At 35.2% G+C, this 18,167-nt stretch overlaps 1 protein-coding gene across 1 annotated transcript in view; it reads right to left on the bottom strand.

Annotated features, from left to right (window-relative positions):
- Nucleotides 1-1,064, bottom strand: part of LOC107607561 (protein NRT1/ PTR FAMILY 8.2-like) — a 3,505-nt gene extending 2,441 nt beyond the window's left edge. The window contains exons 1-2 of the mRNA XM_016309499.2: nucleotides 733-1,064; nucleotides 421-638 (exon numbers count right to left, since the gene is read on the bottom strand). Coding sequence (XP_016164985.1) covers nucleotides 421-638; nucleotides 733-838 — 324 coding nt within the window. The 5' untranslated portion in view covers nucleotides 839-1,064. The remainder of the gene's footprint in view (nucleotides 1-420; nucleotides 639-732) is intronic.

Here is an 18,167-nt window from a genome sequence, read left to right on the forward strand (position 1 = left end):
GTATAACTTTTTCATGAAGTTTTTTTTTTTTTTTTATTTCGTTTAAACAATATACAATAAAAGATTATACTTTACAATATTAGAGAAAAAAAATAAAAAGGAGTAAAATAATAAATAGATTTTAAAAATTTTATATTTCAAACAGATAAATTCTAAAAAAAATAATAAAATTCTTTAAAATAATAAATATAGACACATTATTTTTAAATTAATCTTTATAATTAAACTAAAAAATTTTAATTTAAACTAACTTATTCACGTTTACTATCATAAATAATTTAATTGATATTTTTTTTTAAATTAAGCCATTCAAAATATAAATCTTTAGAAATTTATTTATTTATATTTTAGTCTAAAATACATGTCTGACAGTCTAAAGACTTAACATAAAAAGAAAAGGAAGGAAAAAAGAAAACTTACGAGGGCATAGATGGAGGAGAAGATGAGGATAGTCCGAAAGCGACCGAAATAAGCGTCAGCAAGGAAGGCTCCGAGAAGCGTAAAGACATAAGCAGCGCCAGCCCACTGGGAGGAATGCGAAGCTGCGTCTGGAAGCGACTGATGCATTACTGAAATCAAGTAATTCACCATATTCACTCCTACTGCGAAAAACGCCAACCTCTCCACCACCTCGTTCACTGCCAAATCAAACGAACAAACAAACTCCCATTTCATATATAATTTTAGGTAAACATAATTTTGAATCTAGTTTCTCATATATCCGATCCGTACCTATGATAAAGGGTGACGCCTTCCATCCTCCCGTTGTTCGCTTGTTGGCGATCCTACCCTGCACATCCACGCGACCGTTGCTTACAAGATCACTACTCCATTCCATCCTCTATTGAAGAAGAGAGAGAGGATGCAAAAATGTATCAATTTATGGTTGTAAACAACTGGAAATTATATATGTACATCCATTAAATTGAGAGAAATTACATGTAAATAATGCAACTAGATAAAACAATTTGTCTATTTTCAACTTATTTTATATTCATAAATATTTCATCAAAATATATGATCACAAAATATTCTCAAATTATTACTTTCCTTCTATATTTTCACTACCAGAAGAAAATATCTACTCATATTTGGTTGTATTCAACGCATTTGGACTTTGGAGTATATTTATTGAATATAATTTCTTTCACAATAACTTAGTTGACTACACCTTAATATGAGTCCTCAAAATTAAAGGGACTGTTGACTTCTATCTTCTTCTTTGCCTCAAATTATTGACTTCATTCATATATTATGCAAGAAAGCTGTATGTATTATATGTACATTTCATCATGCATTGCATGTCAATTGATGAGTGGCTTAAAACTCAAAAGGGGTAACGAAGCAAATACACACGGCATCTAATCAACATGATAGTTAAGTAAAGAATGTTAAATAATATGATGAACATACAGTTTTATATTATTATAACTAATTTATAATTAATATAAACAAAATCAAAAAGGAAAAAAACTTAACCAACTAATGGTTCTACAATCATGTTTTCCCTGCTAGTATATAAATATATAACAACTCACACGGCTTTGGTTCGGAGTTGGTATTTTGTGGTGGCTGGCTATGCTTCAATATTATGGATGCCTATGTGCGGCAGAAACTCAATTCCTTAATTTTACGGGTAACAAATGGAAGCGTACGTCATATATATACATGAAGTAGTTGCTCAATACACCAATAACTGATGCATGGTGACATGCATTGCTAACTAAATTTGTTTCTCACTCGTCAAACTCACTGCCGCCTATGACCAATTATCAATAATTAGCTTTCAATTAGGTGTTCGTTATACGGCCGGCTCCTATCCTTCAACTATACTTATCTCTAATCTGAGTTTCTAATACAATGTCAATGTTATATTGAGGTATGATGTATAATTTTTTAAAAATATAATATTTTATAATGTATAATTTATAAAAAATAATATGAATAATAGAAATATAAAAGTTAGGTATGTATTTTTTTTAAAAAATGTCTTTAATATATAACTTATAAGCTTTTAAGATTCGAATAAGAATATTTTGATTTTTGACTAATTTTATACACTACAAGATTTTTATTTGTTTGTGGTAGTTTTTTAATGGGAGTTACTAAAAACTTCCGTAATATATTTTATTTGTGACAAATTATAAAACCTCCCTAAATAATTAACAAAAACTCCCACTACTCTCAATTCAATCAATTATAAAAAAAATCCAACCCAAAACAAATATTCACTCAGCCCATACCAAAAAAAAAAAAAAAAAAAAAAAAAAATCAAAATAGGGCTTCGAGAGAGAGGATGAAGGAGAGTGAGATCTCTCTTAAACCCTAGAATCTCAATGTCATCGCCATCGGGTAATGATTCCATTCAGATCTTCGAGGGAGAGGACCATTCAGATCATTGAGGTAATGCTTAGATCTTCTGCTTCTTCCTCGTCTTCCACGACGACTTCTTCCGTTGGTTCTGCTTTTGCTCCGGTGGCTTGAAGCATTCAAAGCGCGATTTCGGCGCGGATGCAGTGGCACTTGCTGAGGAAATCTGAAAGGCGAGCGAGCGGGAGTCTCTGGAAGCTTCGATTGAAGCTGCGTTTGAAGCTATCAGATCTCGTGGAACTGATTCTCATGTCGTTCCAAGTCATTCGGTGAGAATTTCTTCCTAATTTGTTCTTGTTTAGTTCGGGACTTAAATTTTCTCACCCACTTCCGTTCAGAATGTATTCAGACAATCTCCATATTTGTGAGAGAGGAGAATTGAATTTGAGATCTCTATTAAGTCCAATTTGTGCCTAGTTCAGCTTCATATGAATACTTTCTCACTTGCTTCTATGATTTCAATGATTTCAGATTGCTATTTCTGCACCTCGTCTGTGGATTTCGTGAATTGAATTGCAGAAAATGCAAGAATTGCAATCCTCAACTCAAGCTTCTCACGACTTCCAAAGTGAACAATAATTGAACAATCACACAACTGATGCTCTTATTATAGATTCAGGATCAGCATCTGTTACAATTAATGATAGCAAGAAAGTTTCACGCCAAGACATTGAGCTTGTAGGCAAATCCTACTAGCTTGTCAGGAAGCTGATTTAAAAAAATAAAATAAAATCTTAAAACAAAATTTGTTTACAGATGCATAATTTAACAGAAAGGTGCCTACAATTATATATGAATAAAGATGAAGTTGTGAAAACACTTTTAACCAGAGCAAGGATAGATCCTGGATTTACAATTTTAGGTATCCGTCTTGAAATTCTCTATCATGCAATTTATGTTTTTCATCCTTTTTGTAATATAAATAGTTGATTGTATGAGCTATTCAATTTTTATTTGAACAGAATGGTTATCTATTACCTAAGTTATTGATATAATTTGTTTGATTTTTTCACCCTGTATTCAAAGCAATTATTGATGTATTCAGAATGGTTATCCCTTTTGTAATATAAAGTGTTTAGACTTTTTGATAATCAATTTTAAATACAATATGAATTCCATCTTACTGTGCCTCCGCTTTACCCTATTCGGGTGGATCTTTGTTGCAGAAATTCTTATGTTAGCAACATGTCCTTTTTCATTGAAATTGAAGAAAGACTTAAGAAGGTTACAATTTTTAATATCCTTAATTTATGCCTTTGAGTTATCTATTTGATTATTTGCTTGCTGTATATTCTCCCTTTGTTAACATTTTAATAGATGTGGGAAAAAATTTTAAGACTGAAATATTACTGCAGGAACACAATATCATCTTGATATCAAATCACCAGACTGAAGCAGATCCTGCTGTTATTGCATTGCTAATTGAAAAAAAGGCCCCACATCTTGCTGAAAACATGGAATTTTTTTTAATTTTATAATTTTTATTGTTTTGTTGTTTTAACAGTTTTTGTGTACATGTGTAATTGCTGAAGAAATTAAATTCTGTCAATTGTTATACAGACCTATGTAGCAGGAGATAGAGTTGTTACTGATCTTTTGTGCAAGCCCTTCAGTATTGGCATGTTTATTTTATACTTCTCTTTATTAAATTTGAAATATGTTCATATGTTTATTTTAACAAATGTAGTTTTGTATTTCTAACTTTGAGGACATGGATGACTTCAACTATTCACTTTCTGAAGTGAAAAGCAAGTACAGAGTATGTTTAAAATATAGTGGTCCTCATATGCACATAAGGTGTTTGATAATACGAAAACAATCTTAAACTTTAAACTTTATTGCTTGCTCTAGGAGGCTACCCTTTTACTGAAGTGGATAGCATTTCAGACAGTCATAGTTAATGAACTGGTGAAGAAGTTAATAATGTCGCTTTCTTATTTCTGATTATAGTTTGGTTGGATTCTAAAATCGGGGTATACTTTGTATCAATTCTGCAGTTAAAATTACGTTCATGCAAACTTTAATTACCTTTTTCTCTTTGTTCTGTTCTGTGCTTCAATAATTTCTTCATTGCAGTTTTCACATAAATTATAATTTGAATTTGTTATTATTGAAATTTGCAGGTGTTGGTGGTTATACTTATTTACTAGAGCCACTTTGGTGGGCTGGCTGGTTTCAAGTAAGTTTAGGAGGAACCTTCCTATTTTCTCTTTTTTCCCTACTTGGTTGTGTATTTGAAAATGAGACTGTTTGATTACATCTGGACCCTGAAACAACTTTGGTGCAGTGATTGTTGGGAAAGTAGCAAACTTTATGGCTTATATTTATGCTCCGGCAATACTCGTTACGCCACTTGGTGCTATCAGTATTATTGTCAGGTACATAGATCTCTAGTCTGGCTAAAATGCTAAGTAGTTAATTGTTTTGAATGCTGTGAGTTGTGACTATTGTTGGTAAAACTAACATATTCAGTTCTGTGCTTGTAGTTCTGTTTTGGCTCATTTCTTGCTGAATGAGTGGCTTCAAATGATGGGGGTCTTAGGATGTCTGTCATGCATTGTGGGATCAATTGTCATTGTCATCCATGCTCCTCAAGAGCAAACTCTGACTTCTGTCTAAGAAATGTGGGATTTGGCCACTCAACCAGGTTGCTATTTACTCATGTTTACATTTTGGTATTAAGATTTCTTGCTTTACTATCCAGTCCATTAACTAATGTCATTGATGTTTTCTTTTTTCAACAACATTTCTATTTTATGCCGTGGGAACAATTTCTTTAGTTTTGGCATTGATTTTACACTTCGAGCCTCACTTTAGACAGTCTAATATGCTGGTTTACTTGGGAATTTGTTCATTAATGGGCTCATTTACGATAATTATGTTTTGTGCCGATCACATAAATGGAAGTTTTTTGAACAAAGAAATAAGTTTTATATACTATTTTTAAAACTTTTATACTATTATCTCAGATGCTCTTGCATTAATACAATGTTAGTTGTGTGAGAACTTAAGGTGAAAAAAGATTATAAAATAAAAATATCCATCATGAGTATTTGGGTCAATTATAGAATAAGTGAATATCTAATCCATTTTATGATTTTAGCTGATCTTCTAACTATTAATGCTGGATTCTTCTCTTTTGATCTGCAGGCACTTCTTATTTACCTTGATAAAATTTTTCATCCTGTTGTTGCTATTATTTTATCAGTTACTTTTGTTCTAGTTTTTGGAGAGGTAAAATACTTTTTCAACCCATGGTTTTTTGTCATACTCAAACATTTTGATCTTGACATTGAAGAACTAACTGTTTCGATGCCTTTTAGCTTAGGTTATCCCTCAAGCTATATGCTCAAGATATGGACTCTATGTTGGTTCAAATTTTGTGGGACTTGTACAGTTGTACATGTGTTGATGATAATTTGTTTTTCAATTGCATACCCTATTGGAAAGGTATATATTATGATTCTTTAAACATGTTAGCTTCTATCAAGGTATATATTTTTGCTTTTAGTTCCTGCTTTACAATGTTGAGATCTAATCAGTATTTTGCAATCGTTATCATTTCAGGTATGGGGAATTATATGGTCTCAATAAACAAGAAATAGCTAACAGATATGGAAAAGAGCAAGTCCATGAGTGGCTCAAAAGCTATGACACACCTCCTCATAATGGAGAAAGTTTGGAAATGTGTGCTGAAAGAGAAGTTGCCTATTTTAGAGACCAAATAAGTGAAAGTTTAATTTTGATGTTATATGTGCTATACTGAGTAACTTCAGTACTATATGTGTTAGACAAGAAGTATTTGGTTTGATACATTGTATGGTTGAATTTCTGTTGTGGCTGAAGTGATCATTTGACATTGTATGGTTTGATACATTGACAAGAACTATTGATATTGAGAATTTTTTTTTATATATAGAGTTATGTCTTATATTGAGGAATTGTGTTATAAATTTTTAAATTTTAATATTAAAAAATAAATTTTTAATTTGAGAGTATGTAAATGAGATGAGATTAATGAATGATTTGAAATTAAAAATAAATAAATAATTACAGGGTTCGTGGAGAGTCGAAAATCTCACAAAATAGTTAAATTTTTTTAAATTAAAAATTCAATTTGTGGGGTTTTAAACTGCCACAAAAGTGATTTAAAATTGTCACAAAAGTCCAATATAAAACTCTCACTAAACACACCTTAAACCCCCACTGAATAGATTGTGGAGGTTTTTAAAAACCTCAATAAAATACCTCGTGGCACCTTAAATTTTGGGGAGTTTTGAAAACCCCCACAAATCATTTGGTGGGGGTTATAAACCTCCACAAATAAGAGAAAGAACTGCCACAAATAAATGAAAACCTTGTAGTGATAGTTGTAATTATTATTTATATTTAATTTAATTTATAGAAACATGAAATTATAGGTATATTAGTAATACAACAACATCAATAAATCTTTATCACATAAGGTAGTATCAATCATGTAAATCATGTGGATCACATGACACTTTCACATGACGCCATTTAGATCTATCATATATTATGTCTATAGTAAGCAAGTCTAAGACTGTTTACATGAAAATCTCTTTCGATCATCTCATGTATGACATTTTTTGGTCTTTCTATACCATTTGTCTCGTGTCTACCTTACATCTCATTCAACCTTTTAACCATATGCTTTGTCAATCTTTTTCTTACATGTTTAAATCAGTTGAGACGAGATTTTACCATCTTTTCAACAATAAATGCTACTCCAGCTTTCTCTCTTATATATTCGTCAATTTCTTATTTTATCTATACATGTGTGACCGGTCATCCATCTCAACTTCCTTATCTCTTCCACACTTGACTTATGTTCATACTCATCCTTTAACGCCTAACACTCTGTTGAGTCTGTTCCATATAACATACTCGGTTTAATGGCAAAGCAATAAGATCAGACGCATTACACCACTTTGACGAGCTTACTTGTATCCTATGTTTTACATCATCTTCAATTTTTCTATTATTTTATATGATACACCCAAAATATTTAAACACTTTATTTATGGTATAGGATGTTTTCTACAATTTTTATTTTTGTATTATTATTTTCTCTCGCCCACTAAACTTACATTATTCTACATTAGTAATAACAATTAGAGAAATTGTTATGGTCCTAAAATATTTTTAATATGTACTCTAAAATTAATTATATTATTTATTTTTAATTTTCAAAAAAATTATAATTATGATTTAAGGATATTAAATAAATAAAAAAGGTATTTGAATTTGAGAAATGTTAAGTGAGAAAGTTATTTTTATAATTGGATCCGATCAAGTCTTTCTTCTTCTTCTTATGTCTTCCCTTCTTCTTCACCTTTGATTTTTCTTTAACTAAAACTTTTGATTATCAATTTTTAAGTTGTTAAACTAACTTAGTTGGATTTAGCTACTAAAATAACTTAATTAATCATGTAACATCATCATATGAGTCTTTTATTTTGTAATTTTAAAGACAAAATTTTTCTTATTATTATAAGTAGAAATTTGTGATTTTTAATCTTAGAGTAGTATAATCGTGTCCTAAACTTGATTAATTAATAGCTTTTCAATATAGATACATAAAATTAAAAGAAAAATCATATTACACAAACTTTCAAGTGGTTTTGAAACTTTTTTGTGACGACGACGATGACGACGACGACGACGACGACGACGACGACGACTTATTGAATTTATTTATATTGTAACATTTCAATGTTTTTTGGTGAGAACTATGTGGGTTGCATATTGTCACGACCTTGGATATACTCCAATTTTTCTGTGTCTGTACTCGGACTTACTCAACCTCTTGAGCTAAGACCAAGTCAGTCTAACTCTCAGTATTTACCAAGAAAGCTAAGAACACAAGAGAAATGAAGCTTTGGTGGAAAGAACACTTTATTACTCAAGTGTTTGTTACAAATGACTCACACCCCCAAACTCTAACTCTCACCCCTATTTATAACCATTCACTTCCTCAATGGATGGTTATGATTAAATCTAATCAACAGTCTATATTGATCATCTAGAACATTCACTACAAATATCTGTCCTACCACATTTTTCTAAATATTTCTAGATTATTTCATACTACTATTCATACTTCTATATACATCCACACTCTTCTAGATTATTCTATTACCTTTCAGAGTCTTCTAGAACCTTCTAAGGTATTCCAGGACCTTCTAAGACATTCTAGAACATTCTGAAATAATCTAGAGCATTCTCAAACACTCTAGGAAACTATATAAACACCGTTAAATCTAACCTTCTAAAATTTACCGTGACATTCTCCCCTACCTAATGCACATACATCCTCGTTGCATTCTGTTCATGATAGAGCTCTAGGTGTTCTTAGAATTGCCACAGATCTTCACGAGCTTTTCAGCTAGCTTCGGTTATCGGGAGTCATTTCCATTTGATAAAGTATTGGATACTTGGTGGTACTCCTCTTCGTCGCACGACGTAATTAGCTAAGATCTCTTTGATTTCTTTATCAAAGGATTTAATCACCACAGGTAGAGCATGACTCGAGTCACCTATACTCGGTTCATCTTAGTCTTCATGATATGGTTTAAGCATACTCACATGGAAGACTGAGTGGATCTTTATAGAGGGAGGGAATTGTACTTTGTAAACAACCTTCCCAACACGTCCAATGATCTCAAATGGCCTTTCGTATTTGCTAATTAAGCCCTTATGAAACTTGCGAAAGGATTTGAATTGTTATGGAAGATATTTAATCATTACCTTGTCTCCTACTTGATAGCTTGCATGCCTCCTCTTCTTATCTGCTCATTTCTTCATCCTCTTTGCAGCTTTGTCGATATAAGAACGAGTGACATCTGCTTGTTCTTCCCATGACTTAAATCATATGATATGCTTCAGGGCTCTTCCCTAAGTAAAAGGAAGAAAGAGAGTGTGGTGTAAGCAGCTGTTGTCCAGTCACAATCTCGAATATACTCTTTTCTGTGGACTCGCTTCTTTGCAGATTGTATAAGAACTGAGCAATGTCTAGGAGTTTTGTCCAATCCTTCTGATTAGCACTTACAAAATGTCTCAAGTAACACTCGAGTAAGGCATTCACTCTCTCAGTCTTCCCATCGGTTTATGGATAGAAGCTTGTTGAGAAATGAAGCTCCGACCCAAGGAGTTTGAACAGTTCTGTCCATAGTCGTCTTGTGAAACGTGGATCTCGATCACTAATGATACTCTTAGGCAATCTCCATTATTTCGCTACATTTTTGAAGAATAGTCATGCTGCTTCCTCTACAGTGTAGTCCAGTAGGGGTAGGTATAAAGATAGCATACTTCGAAAATCAATCCACTACCACAATAGATCCAAACCCTTCAGACTTTGGTAAGGAAGAGATAAAATCTAAAGACACACTTTTTTACGGTCGCTCTGGTAGTGGTAGAGGTTCTAACAATCCACTTAGTGTCTTGTTTTCAATCTTATCTTGTTGGCACATAAGACAATTCTTCACATAACTCTCCACTTCATCCCTCATTTGAGACCAATAATAGGAAGATTCAATAAGTACCAAGGTCCTTTGTTGACCTTGGTGACCAGCTAATTTGGAGTCATGGAATTCTTTCACTAGCTTTCTCCTTATATTTTTTCACTTAGGGACGTATAGTCTTCTCTTTTTGGTGTAGAAAAGGTTGTCTTCTAGCCAAAACCGTTTAATCTTACCTTCTCTACCCAATTCTACCAATTTCTTGACTAATGGATCATGATGCAACTCTTCCTTGATGGTATGCAAAATATTTCCTTTGACCATGAAAATGGCTGCCAACTTAGCCTTGTGGCTCAGCGCATCTACTACCACATTAGTCTTGCCAGGCTTGTATTCAAATTCGAATCAAACTTAGCTAAGAAATCTTGTCACCTAGCTTGTTTGGGGCTTAACTTCTTCTGAGTTTGGAAGTAGCTTGTAGCCACATTGTCTGTTTTGACGATGACGTGTGAACCAAGCAAGTAGTGATGCCAAGTTCTTAGACAATGCACCACCACAGTATCTTCTTTTCTTGGATAGTGTATCGCCTCTCGGTATCATTAAACTTGCGACTCTCAAAGGCAATAGGATGTCCTTCTTGCATTAGAACCTCTCCAATAGCGTAGTCAGAAGCATCAGTGTGAACTTCAAACACTTTTGAGTAGTCGGGCAGTGCTAGTATTGGTTCTTCTGTGATAGTAGCCTTCAACTTATTAAAGGCCTTTTGACACTTCTTTGACCATTCCAAGAGAGATTCTTCTTGAGAAGATTAGTTAATGATGCAGCCTTGGCAGAGTATCCCTTGATAAACCTCTAATAGTAATTAGCCAACCCAAAGAATGACCTCAATTCAGATACCTTGTTTGGCGGCTCCCACTCTTTGATAGCCTCCACCTTTTCTTGATCCATGCAGAGAGTTCCATCTTTAACGATGTGTCCTAAAAAGTGGACTTCATCCCTTGCAAAAGAGAACTTTTCCTTCTTTACATATAGGTTATTCTCTCGTAAGATCTTGAATACGGTTCATAAGTGTTCTACATGTTCCTCCAAGGTATTGCTATAGACAACAATGCTATCCAAGTAGACCATTACAAACCGATTAAGATAAGGACAAAAGATCTCGTTCATCAAGGTACAAAAGGTCGTAGGAGCACTGGTTAAGCTAAAAGGCATCACCAACCACTCATACGATCCATACCTCGTGACACATGTGGCCTTAGGCTCACCACTATCGGCAATCCTCACTTGATGATATCTTGATCTCAAATCCAGCTTTGAGAACCACTTAGCTCTACCAAGTTGATCAAACAAATCGGATATCAAAGGAATAAGGTATTTATTCTTGATGGTTACCTTGTTAAGTGCTTGATAGTTAATGCATAGTCTCAACGAACCATCATGTTTCTTTTGGAATAAAACTGGTGTGCCATAAGGTGCCTTCGATGGACGAATGAATCCAGCATCTAGCAAATTCTTGAGTTACTTCTTCAACTCCTCAAGTTCTGGCGGTGCCATTCTATAAGGTGCTGAGGCAGGTGGCTTTACTTCTGACTCCAATTCAATCTTGTGGTCCACCTTCCTCCTAGGTGGTAGTTATTTTGGCAACTCGGGAGGCATCACATCCTTATTTTCTTCAAGGACTTTCTTGATTTTGGGAGGAACGTCTTCTTTTTCATATGTTGACTCCTCTTGTAATAGAGCCAAATATGTAATCTCTCCCTTTTTTAATACTTTCTTGAGTTGTATAGCAGAAAGCATCGGTAGTCCTCCAGTTTTAGAAACTGTAGGGACCATGCATGGAGACCCTTTCTCCATGATGCATACTATGTCGTAGTATGGCATAGGTATTATATTTGCATTCCTTTGCAAATTGAGCCTGATGACTATTTGAAAATTGTCCATGGATGCTACTGAGAAATCCACAAGGCCCTTCCAAGAACCAAGAGTCATCTCAACTCCTTTTGCTACCCCCTTAAGGGGTTCACCCTTGGTATTCACGGGTTAGAACCAGCTATTTTTTTCGATGATTTTCAACTTAAGCCTTTCTACTTCATTAGACGAGATGAAGTTGTGTATAGCACCAGTGTCGATCATAACCATGATGGGTTTTTCATTGATAAAGGCTTTGACATATATCAAGCCTTTCTTTTCTGTAGTGTTTGCCTCTTTGCCCTTCACAACATTCATGAGTTGAATAGATCCAACACACTCAATTACTTGAGATTGAGCCTCTCATTCCTCGGTGATAGATGTCAGAGTCCCTAGCTTGGGATAGTCTTTCATTTGGTGTGGTCCCTTGCACATAAAGCATCCCCCTTTGGGTGTAAGAACTGGCTTAACCACTTTAGTAAATAATAATTTTTAAGTGTCCGGAGTAGATTCAAAATTTAGAAGTTTTAATTTAAAAATTTAAAGGTAAAATTTGATTTCAATGAATTTTTCTGAGTTGGAAAATGTATCTTTTTCAAAAATTTTTTGTAAAAATACGTACTGGTGCTTAAGTTGGCAATACCGATTCTAGTTTGTCCAGTACCGTGTATTTTGGAAAATAAGATTTTGGAAATTTAATTTATTGTTTTGATATGGACAAAAATAATTTATAATTGAAAATCTGGCACAAATCTTAAAGGTTTTAGCGCAAAGTGGGCTAAACGAGCTAAAAATGCTAACGGATTAGACCGGGCCCAAATCCCAACATATATATGCTCATTAAATGAGCATTTCAGCTCATTCCCCCCCAAAATAAGAAATGGGATGCTGCTGAGTTGAGAGAAGAGAGGAGAGGGATTTCACTATTTACCTCCATCTTCCTCCAGCCATAATTTGAGCTACGGAGCTCCGATTGACGAGCTGTTTGTGGCCATGCAAAACTCTTGATGAGCTCTTCGTTTCTATTCAGGTTTTGCTGGTAAGATTTTGAAACTCAAGCTCCAGTTTCTATCCCTATATTCTGCATTTTTGGGTTATAGTTTTTGAGTAGATTTTGTGGTTTTGGTTGTTTAGGTGATCTCTAGAAGCGGGTAATTGTCGGGCCTTGCCCTAATCACTGTTGGATAAGGTAAGGAACCTCTATATCCTTGTGGTTTGGTGTAGTGTGAGTTTTAGTTGTTAATGCATGGTTATGTTGTATGTATGAAGCTTGTTTTTGGAGTTGGTGGTGGCTTTTGGTTTGGCTTTGGTGGTTTGGAGCTTGGTGGAAGCTTCTTGGAATCAAGTTTGGTGTTTGAGCATGTTAGGAATCGGCCAAGGTATGGTTTTAGTTTCCTTTATGTAATATGTAATGTTTCTGGACACTTAGGCTAGTTGACCTTAAGATAGGATTGAATTGAATGTATATGTTAATTGAATGTGAATTGTGATTTAGTGATAGATATAATAGTGTATGGAGTGGATATGGTTGAGGAGTGATATTATATGTTGATGGTTATTAATGTTGAGAAATTTGATGATGAATGTTGAGATTTATTATGGTTGTTGAGAGTTGGTGATGTTGTTGATGATTGATGATGATTAATGGAAATGTTATTGTTGAATGAGGAAAATTATGATTGTTTATGATATTTTTGGATGCTGATGAATAAGGATCCTGATGGTTCGGAATGGTGTTGATGAGTTATGATGTTAATTGTGGGAGAATTGTGAAGTTGATGTATGGATTTGTGAATTATGGATTATTGTTGAGTTATGGTAGAAATATTGAGTGAAAGAGGTTTGGGGTTGATTAAATTTGCAATGGGAAGGAGAAGTATAGTATGTGGTAGTGTTTTATGGTGTAATTGAGTAGGTTTTGGTTTGATTGGGTTTTGGTTGTGAATTTTGGGAAAGTTGAGGACCTTGTTGTTTTTGGTAAAAATGGATTTTTGGTGAACTTTGACAGGTCATATATTGAGCTACGGTTTTTGAAATGGAATGAATTTTATATCAAATCAAAGATAATTTAAAGAGATTTAAAATGGTATCAATTTGTAGGAATCTGAATTTTGTATAGAAAGATATTATCGTTTCAAGTTGGTGTCTGAAATCTGAATTTTGTGAATGTTGCAGAATTGGTGATTTCTGGTTTGTGTGCGCACGCACACCCCGTGTATTTTTGAAAACATGCGTACGCACACTTTTGTAAGCATGCACACAAGGGGATATGGCTGCTATTGGGAGCGCTAGCATGCTCTATGCGCACACACAACCAATGAAGTTTTGCAAGCTGTGCGCACGCACACGCTGGAAGGTGCATTCTGTTGAGGGCATTTGCACGCATCGTGCATATGAGCAGAATGAAAATTTTTACTTACTGTGCGTATGCACACCTCTATGCGTACGCACACTTCTTGAAAGTTCCTATGGGTGTGCGTACGCATACTGCCCTGTTTTTCAATGAAAACCTTGTTTTTAACTGTTTTACCTTCCCGACAAGCTTGCAAACTTTCGTAACACTTACTTAAAACCTTTTTACCAGTTTTAGGCTTTGAATCAAGGGAGAAAACAATAAGTGAATAAAAAGGGGTATTTTGGTTATGAGTTTAGAAGACGGAGACTTAGGTTTCTGAAGTTGTGGGTGAACTAGCAAAGTGTTTTATTGGCAATGGCTTGAGAACTTGTGAATGGATGGTAACTTGTGGAATTAAAAACTGATGATGGTTATTATGAGCTTGATGGATATTGAAGGAGAGTGTGCCAGGCACTATATCCTTGGAGTGTTGAGACTTGAGGATTGAAAGTGGATTGAGATGAGAAAATGGTGATGACTGGTGGTGATTTGAGGTTGTTGAAGGACTTGTTGGAGGTGGAAAGTGTGCCCGGCAATATATCCTTGGAACGATTTATGATGAAATAGATGTTGTTGTTTTCATTCTCTGCCGCAAGAGTGTGTCAGGCACTATATCATCGGAACAATAGTGTGCCAGGCACTATATTGGTGCGCAGAAATCGTGACGGTTCATTCCTTGGTAATGGCGCTAAAAACTTAATACGCACGTTCATAATCTTAGTTCTTTGTCACAACTTCGTACAACTAACCAGCAAGTGCACTGGGTCGTCCAAGTAATAAACCTTACGTGAGTAAGGGTCGATCCCATGGAGATTGTCGGCTTGAAGCAAGCTATGGTCACCTTGTAAATCTCAGTCAGGCGGATTCAAATGGTTATGGTGAATTGATAATTAAAATATAATTAAAATATAAAATAGGATAGAGATACTTATGTAATTCATTGGTGAGAATTTCAAATAAGCATATAGAGATGCTTTTGTTCCTTCTGAATCTCTGCTTTCCTGCAGTCTTCATCCAATCATTCCTACTCCTTTCCATGACAAGCTTATGTAGGGCATCACCGTCGTCAATGGCTACATCCCATCCTCTCAGTGAAAATGGTCCAAAATGTGCTGTCACCACACGGCTATTCATCTGTCGGTTCTCGATCATATTGGAATAGGATTCTGTAATCCTTTTGCATTTGTCACTACGCTCAGCACTCGCGAGTTTGAAGCTCGTCACAGCCATCCCTTCTCGGATCCTACTCGGAATACCACAGACAAGGTTTAGACTTTCCGGACCTCAAGAATTGCCGCCAATAGTTCTAGCCTATACCACGAAGACTCTGATCTCATGGAATGGAAGGCTCGGTTGTCAGGCGAGGCAACCATGCGTCATGAACCAGAAGGCTAAGAGATATGCACTTAAGCTATTGCAAGTAGAACGGAAGTGGTTGTCAAGCACGCGTTCATAGGTGAGAATGATGATGAGTGTCACGGATCATCACCTTCCTCAGGTTGAAGAATAAGTGTATATCTTAGATAAGAAATAGGCTTGAATTGAATAGAAAAACAATAGTACTTTGCATTAATTCATGAGGAACAGTAGAGCTCCACACCTTAATCTATGGTGTGTAGAAACTCTACCGTTGAAAATACATAAGAACAAGGTCCGGCATGGCCGAAGGGCCAGCCTCCATAAAGGTCTAAGATAGCATAAAACTGATCAAAGATGTCTAATACAATAGTAAAAGGTCCTATTTATATCAGACTAGTTACTAGGGTTTACAGAAATGAGTAATTGATGCAGAAATCCACTTTTGGGGCTCACTTGGTGTGTGCTTGGGCTGAGCATTGAGGTTTACACGTGTAGAGGCTTCTCTTGGAGTTGAATGCCAGTTTGTAACCTGTTTCTGGTGTTTAACTCCACTTTGCAACCTATTTCTGGCGTTTAACTTCAGAATAGGGCAGAAAGCTGGCGTTGAACGCCAGTTTGCATTGTCTAAACTCGAGCAAAGTATGGACTATTATATATTTCTGGAAAGCCCTGAATATCTACTTTCCAACGCAATTGAGAGCGCGCCATTTGAAGTTCTGTAGCTCCAGAAAATCTACTTTGAGTGCAGGGAGGTCAGAATCCAACAGCATTTGCAGTCCTTCTTCAACCTCTGAATCTGATTTTTGCTCAAGTCTCTCAATTTCAGCCAGAAGTTACCTGAAATCACAGAAAGACACAAAAACTCATAGTAAAGTCCAGAAATATGATTTTTATTTAAAAAATAATAAAAATATATTAAAAACTAACTAAATCATACTAAAAACTATGTAAAAACAATGCCAAAAAGCGTATAAATTATCCGCTCATCACAACACCAAACTTAAATTGTTGCTTGTCCCCAAGCAACTGAAAATCAATAGGATAAAAAGAACAGAATATACTATAAATTTCAAAATATCAATGAAACTTAGCTCCAATCAGATGAGCGGGACTAGTAGCTTTTTGCCTCTTGAATAGTTTTGGCATTAGATTGTGACTCAGCTTTGCTAGAGTCCCTAATTAGAGGTGTCCAGGGTTCTTAAGCACACTCTTCTTTTTGCTTTGGACCTCGACTTTAACTGCTCAGTCTCAAGTTTTCACTTGACACCTTCACGCCACAAGCACATGGTTAGGGACAGCTTGGTTTAGCCGCTTAGGCCATGATTTTATTCTTTTAGGCCCTCCTATCCACTGATGCTCAAAGCCTTGGATCCTTTTTATTACCCTTGCCTTTTGGTTTTAAGGGCTATTGGCTTTTTGCTCTTGCCTTTTGGTTTTAAGATCTTTTGGCTTTTTCTGCTTGCTTTTTCTTTTTCTTTCTTTTTTTTTCGCAAGCTTTTGTATTCATTGCTTTTTCTTGCTTCAAGAATCAATTTTTTTGATTTTTTAGATTATCAAATAACATTTCTCCTTTTCTTTATTCTTCAAGAGCCAACATATTTAACATTCATAAACAACAAATTCAAAAGACATATGCACTGTTCAAGCATTCATTCAGAAAACAAAAAGTATTGTCACCACATCAAAATAATTAAACTAATTTCAAGGATGAATTTGAAACTCATGTACTTCTTGTTCTTTTGTAATTAAAACATTTTTCATTTAAGAGAGGTGATGGATTCATAGGACATTCATAGCTTTAAGACATAGACACTTAAACACTAATGATCATATAGTGAAGACATAAACATAAATAAAACATAAAGCATAGTAAATGAAAAACAGGAAAATAAGAACAAGGAGATTAAGGAACGGGTTCACCTTAGTGAGGGTGGCGTCTTCCTCTTCTTGAAGAACCAACGGTGCTCTTGAGCTCCTTTCTGTCTCTTCCTTGTCTTTGTTGCTCCTCCCTCATAGCTCTTGTTGAGATCCGTGATCTCTTGTTGTGCAGTCAAATGCTCTACTACTAAGCTATGGACCCTTGAGATGAATCTCTCCATCTTCCATGACTCGGAGGTGGAAGCTTTTGTCTTCCCTTTCCTCTTTTTAGAGGTTTTTCTGGCCTTAGGTGCCATAAATGATTATGGAAAAACAAAAAGCAATGCTTTTACCACACCAAACTTAGAAGGTTTGCTCGTCCCCGAGCAAAAGAAGAGAGAAGTGAGTAGAAGAAGAAGAAAATAGAGGAGATGGAGGTGTGTGAATGGTTTGAATTTAAGTGGGTGGGTGTAGGTGGGTTGTATGATGGTTTTGGAGGAGTAATGGATGTGATTGGTGGAGGTTATTTTGGGGAAGAGTGTTATGGAAAGGTGTGAAGAGGAGAGAAGAAGAGGTGGAGTAGGTGGGGATCTTGTGGGGTCCACAGATCCTGTGGGGTCAAGGACTTAACATCTCTGCTCTAATTAGGTGTGTAAAACGCCCTTAGTATGCATGTCTAGCGTTAAATGCCAGCTTGCTGCTTGTTTCTGGCGTTTAATGCCACTTCCATGCTCTGTTCTGGCGTTAAACGCCAGTCTGGTGCTTGTTTCTGGTGTTTAACGCCAACTTGATGCTTC

The sequence above is a fragment of the Arachis ipaensis genome, chromosome B07 (assembly GCF_000816755.2).
Source record: "Arachis ipaensis cultivar K30076 chromosome B07, Araip1.1, whole genome shotgun sequence".
Lineage (NCBI taxonomy): Eukaryota > Viridiplantae > Streptophyta > Magnoliopsida > Fabales > Fabaceae > Arachis > Arachis ipaensis.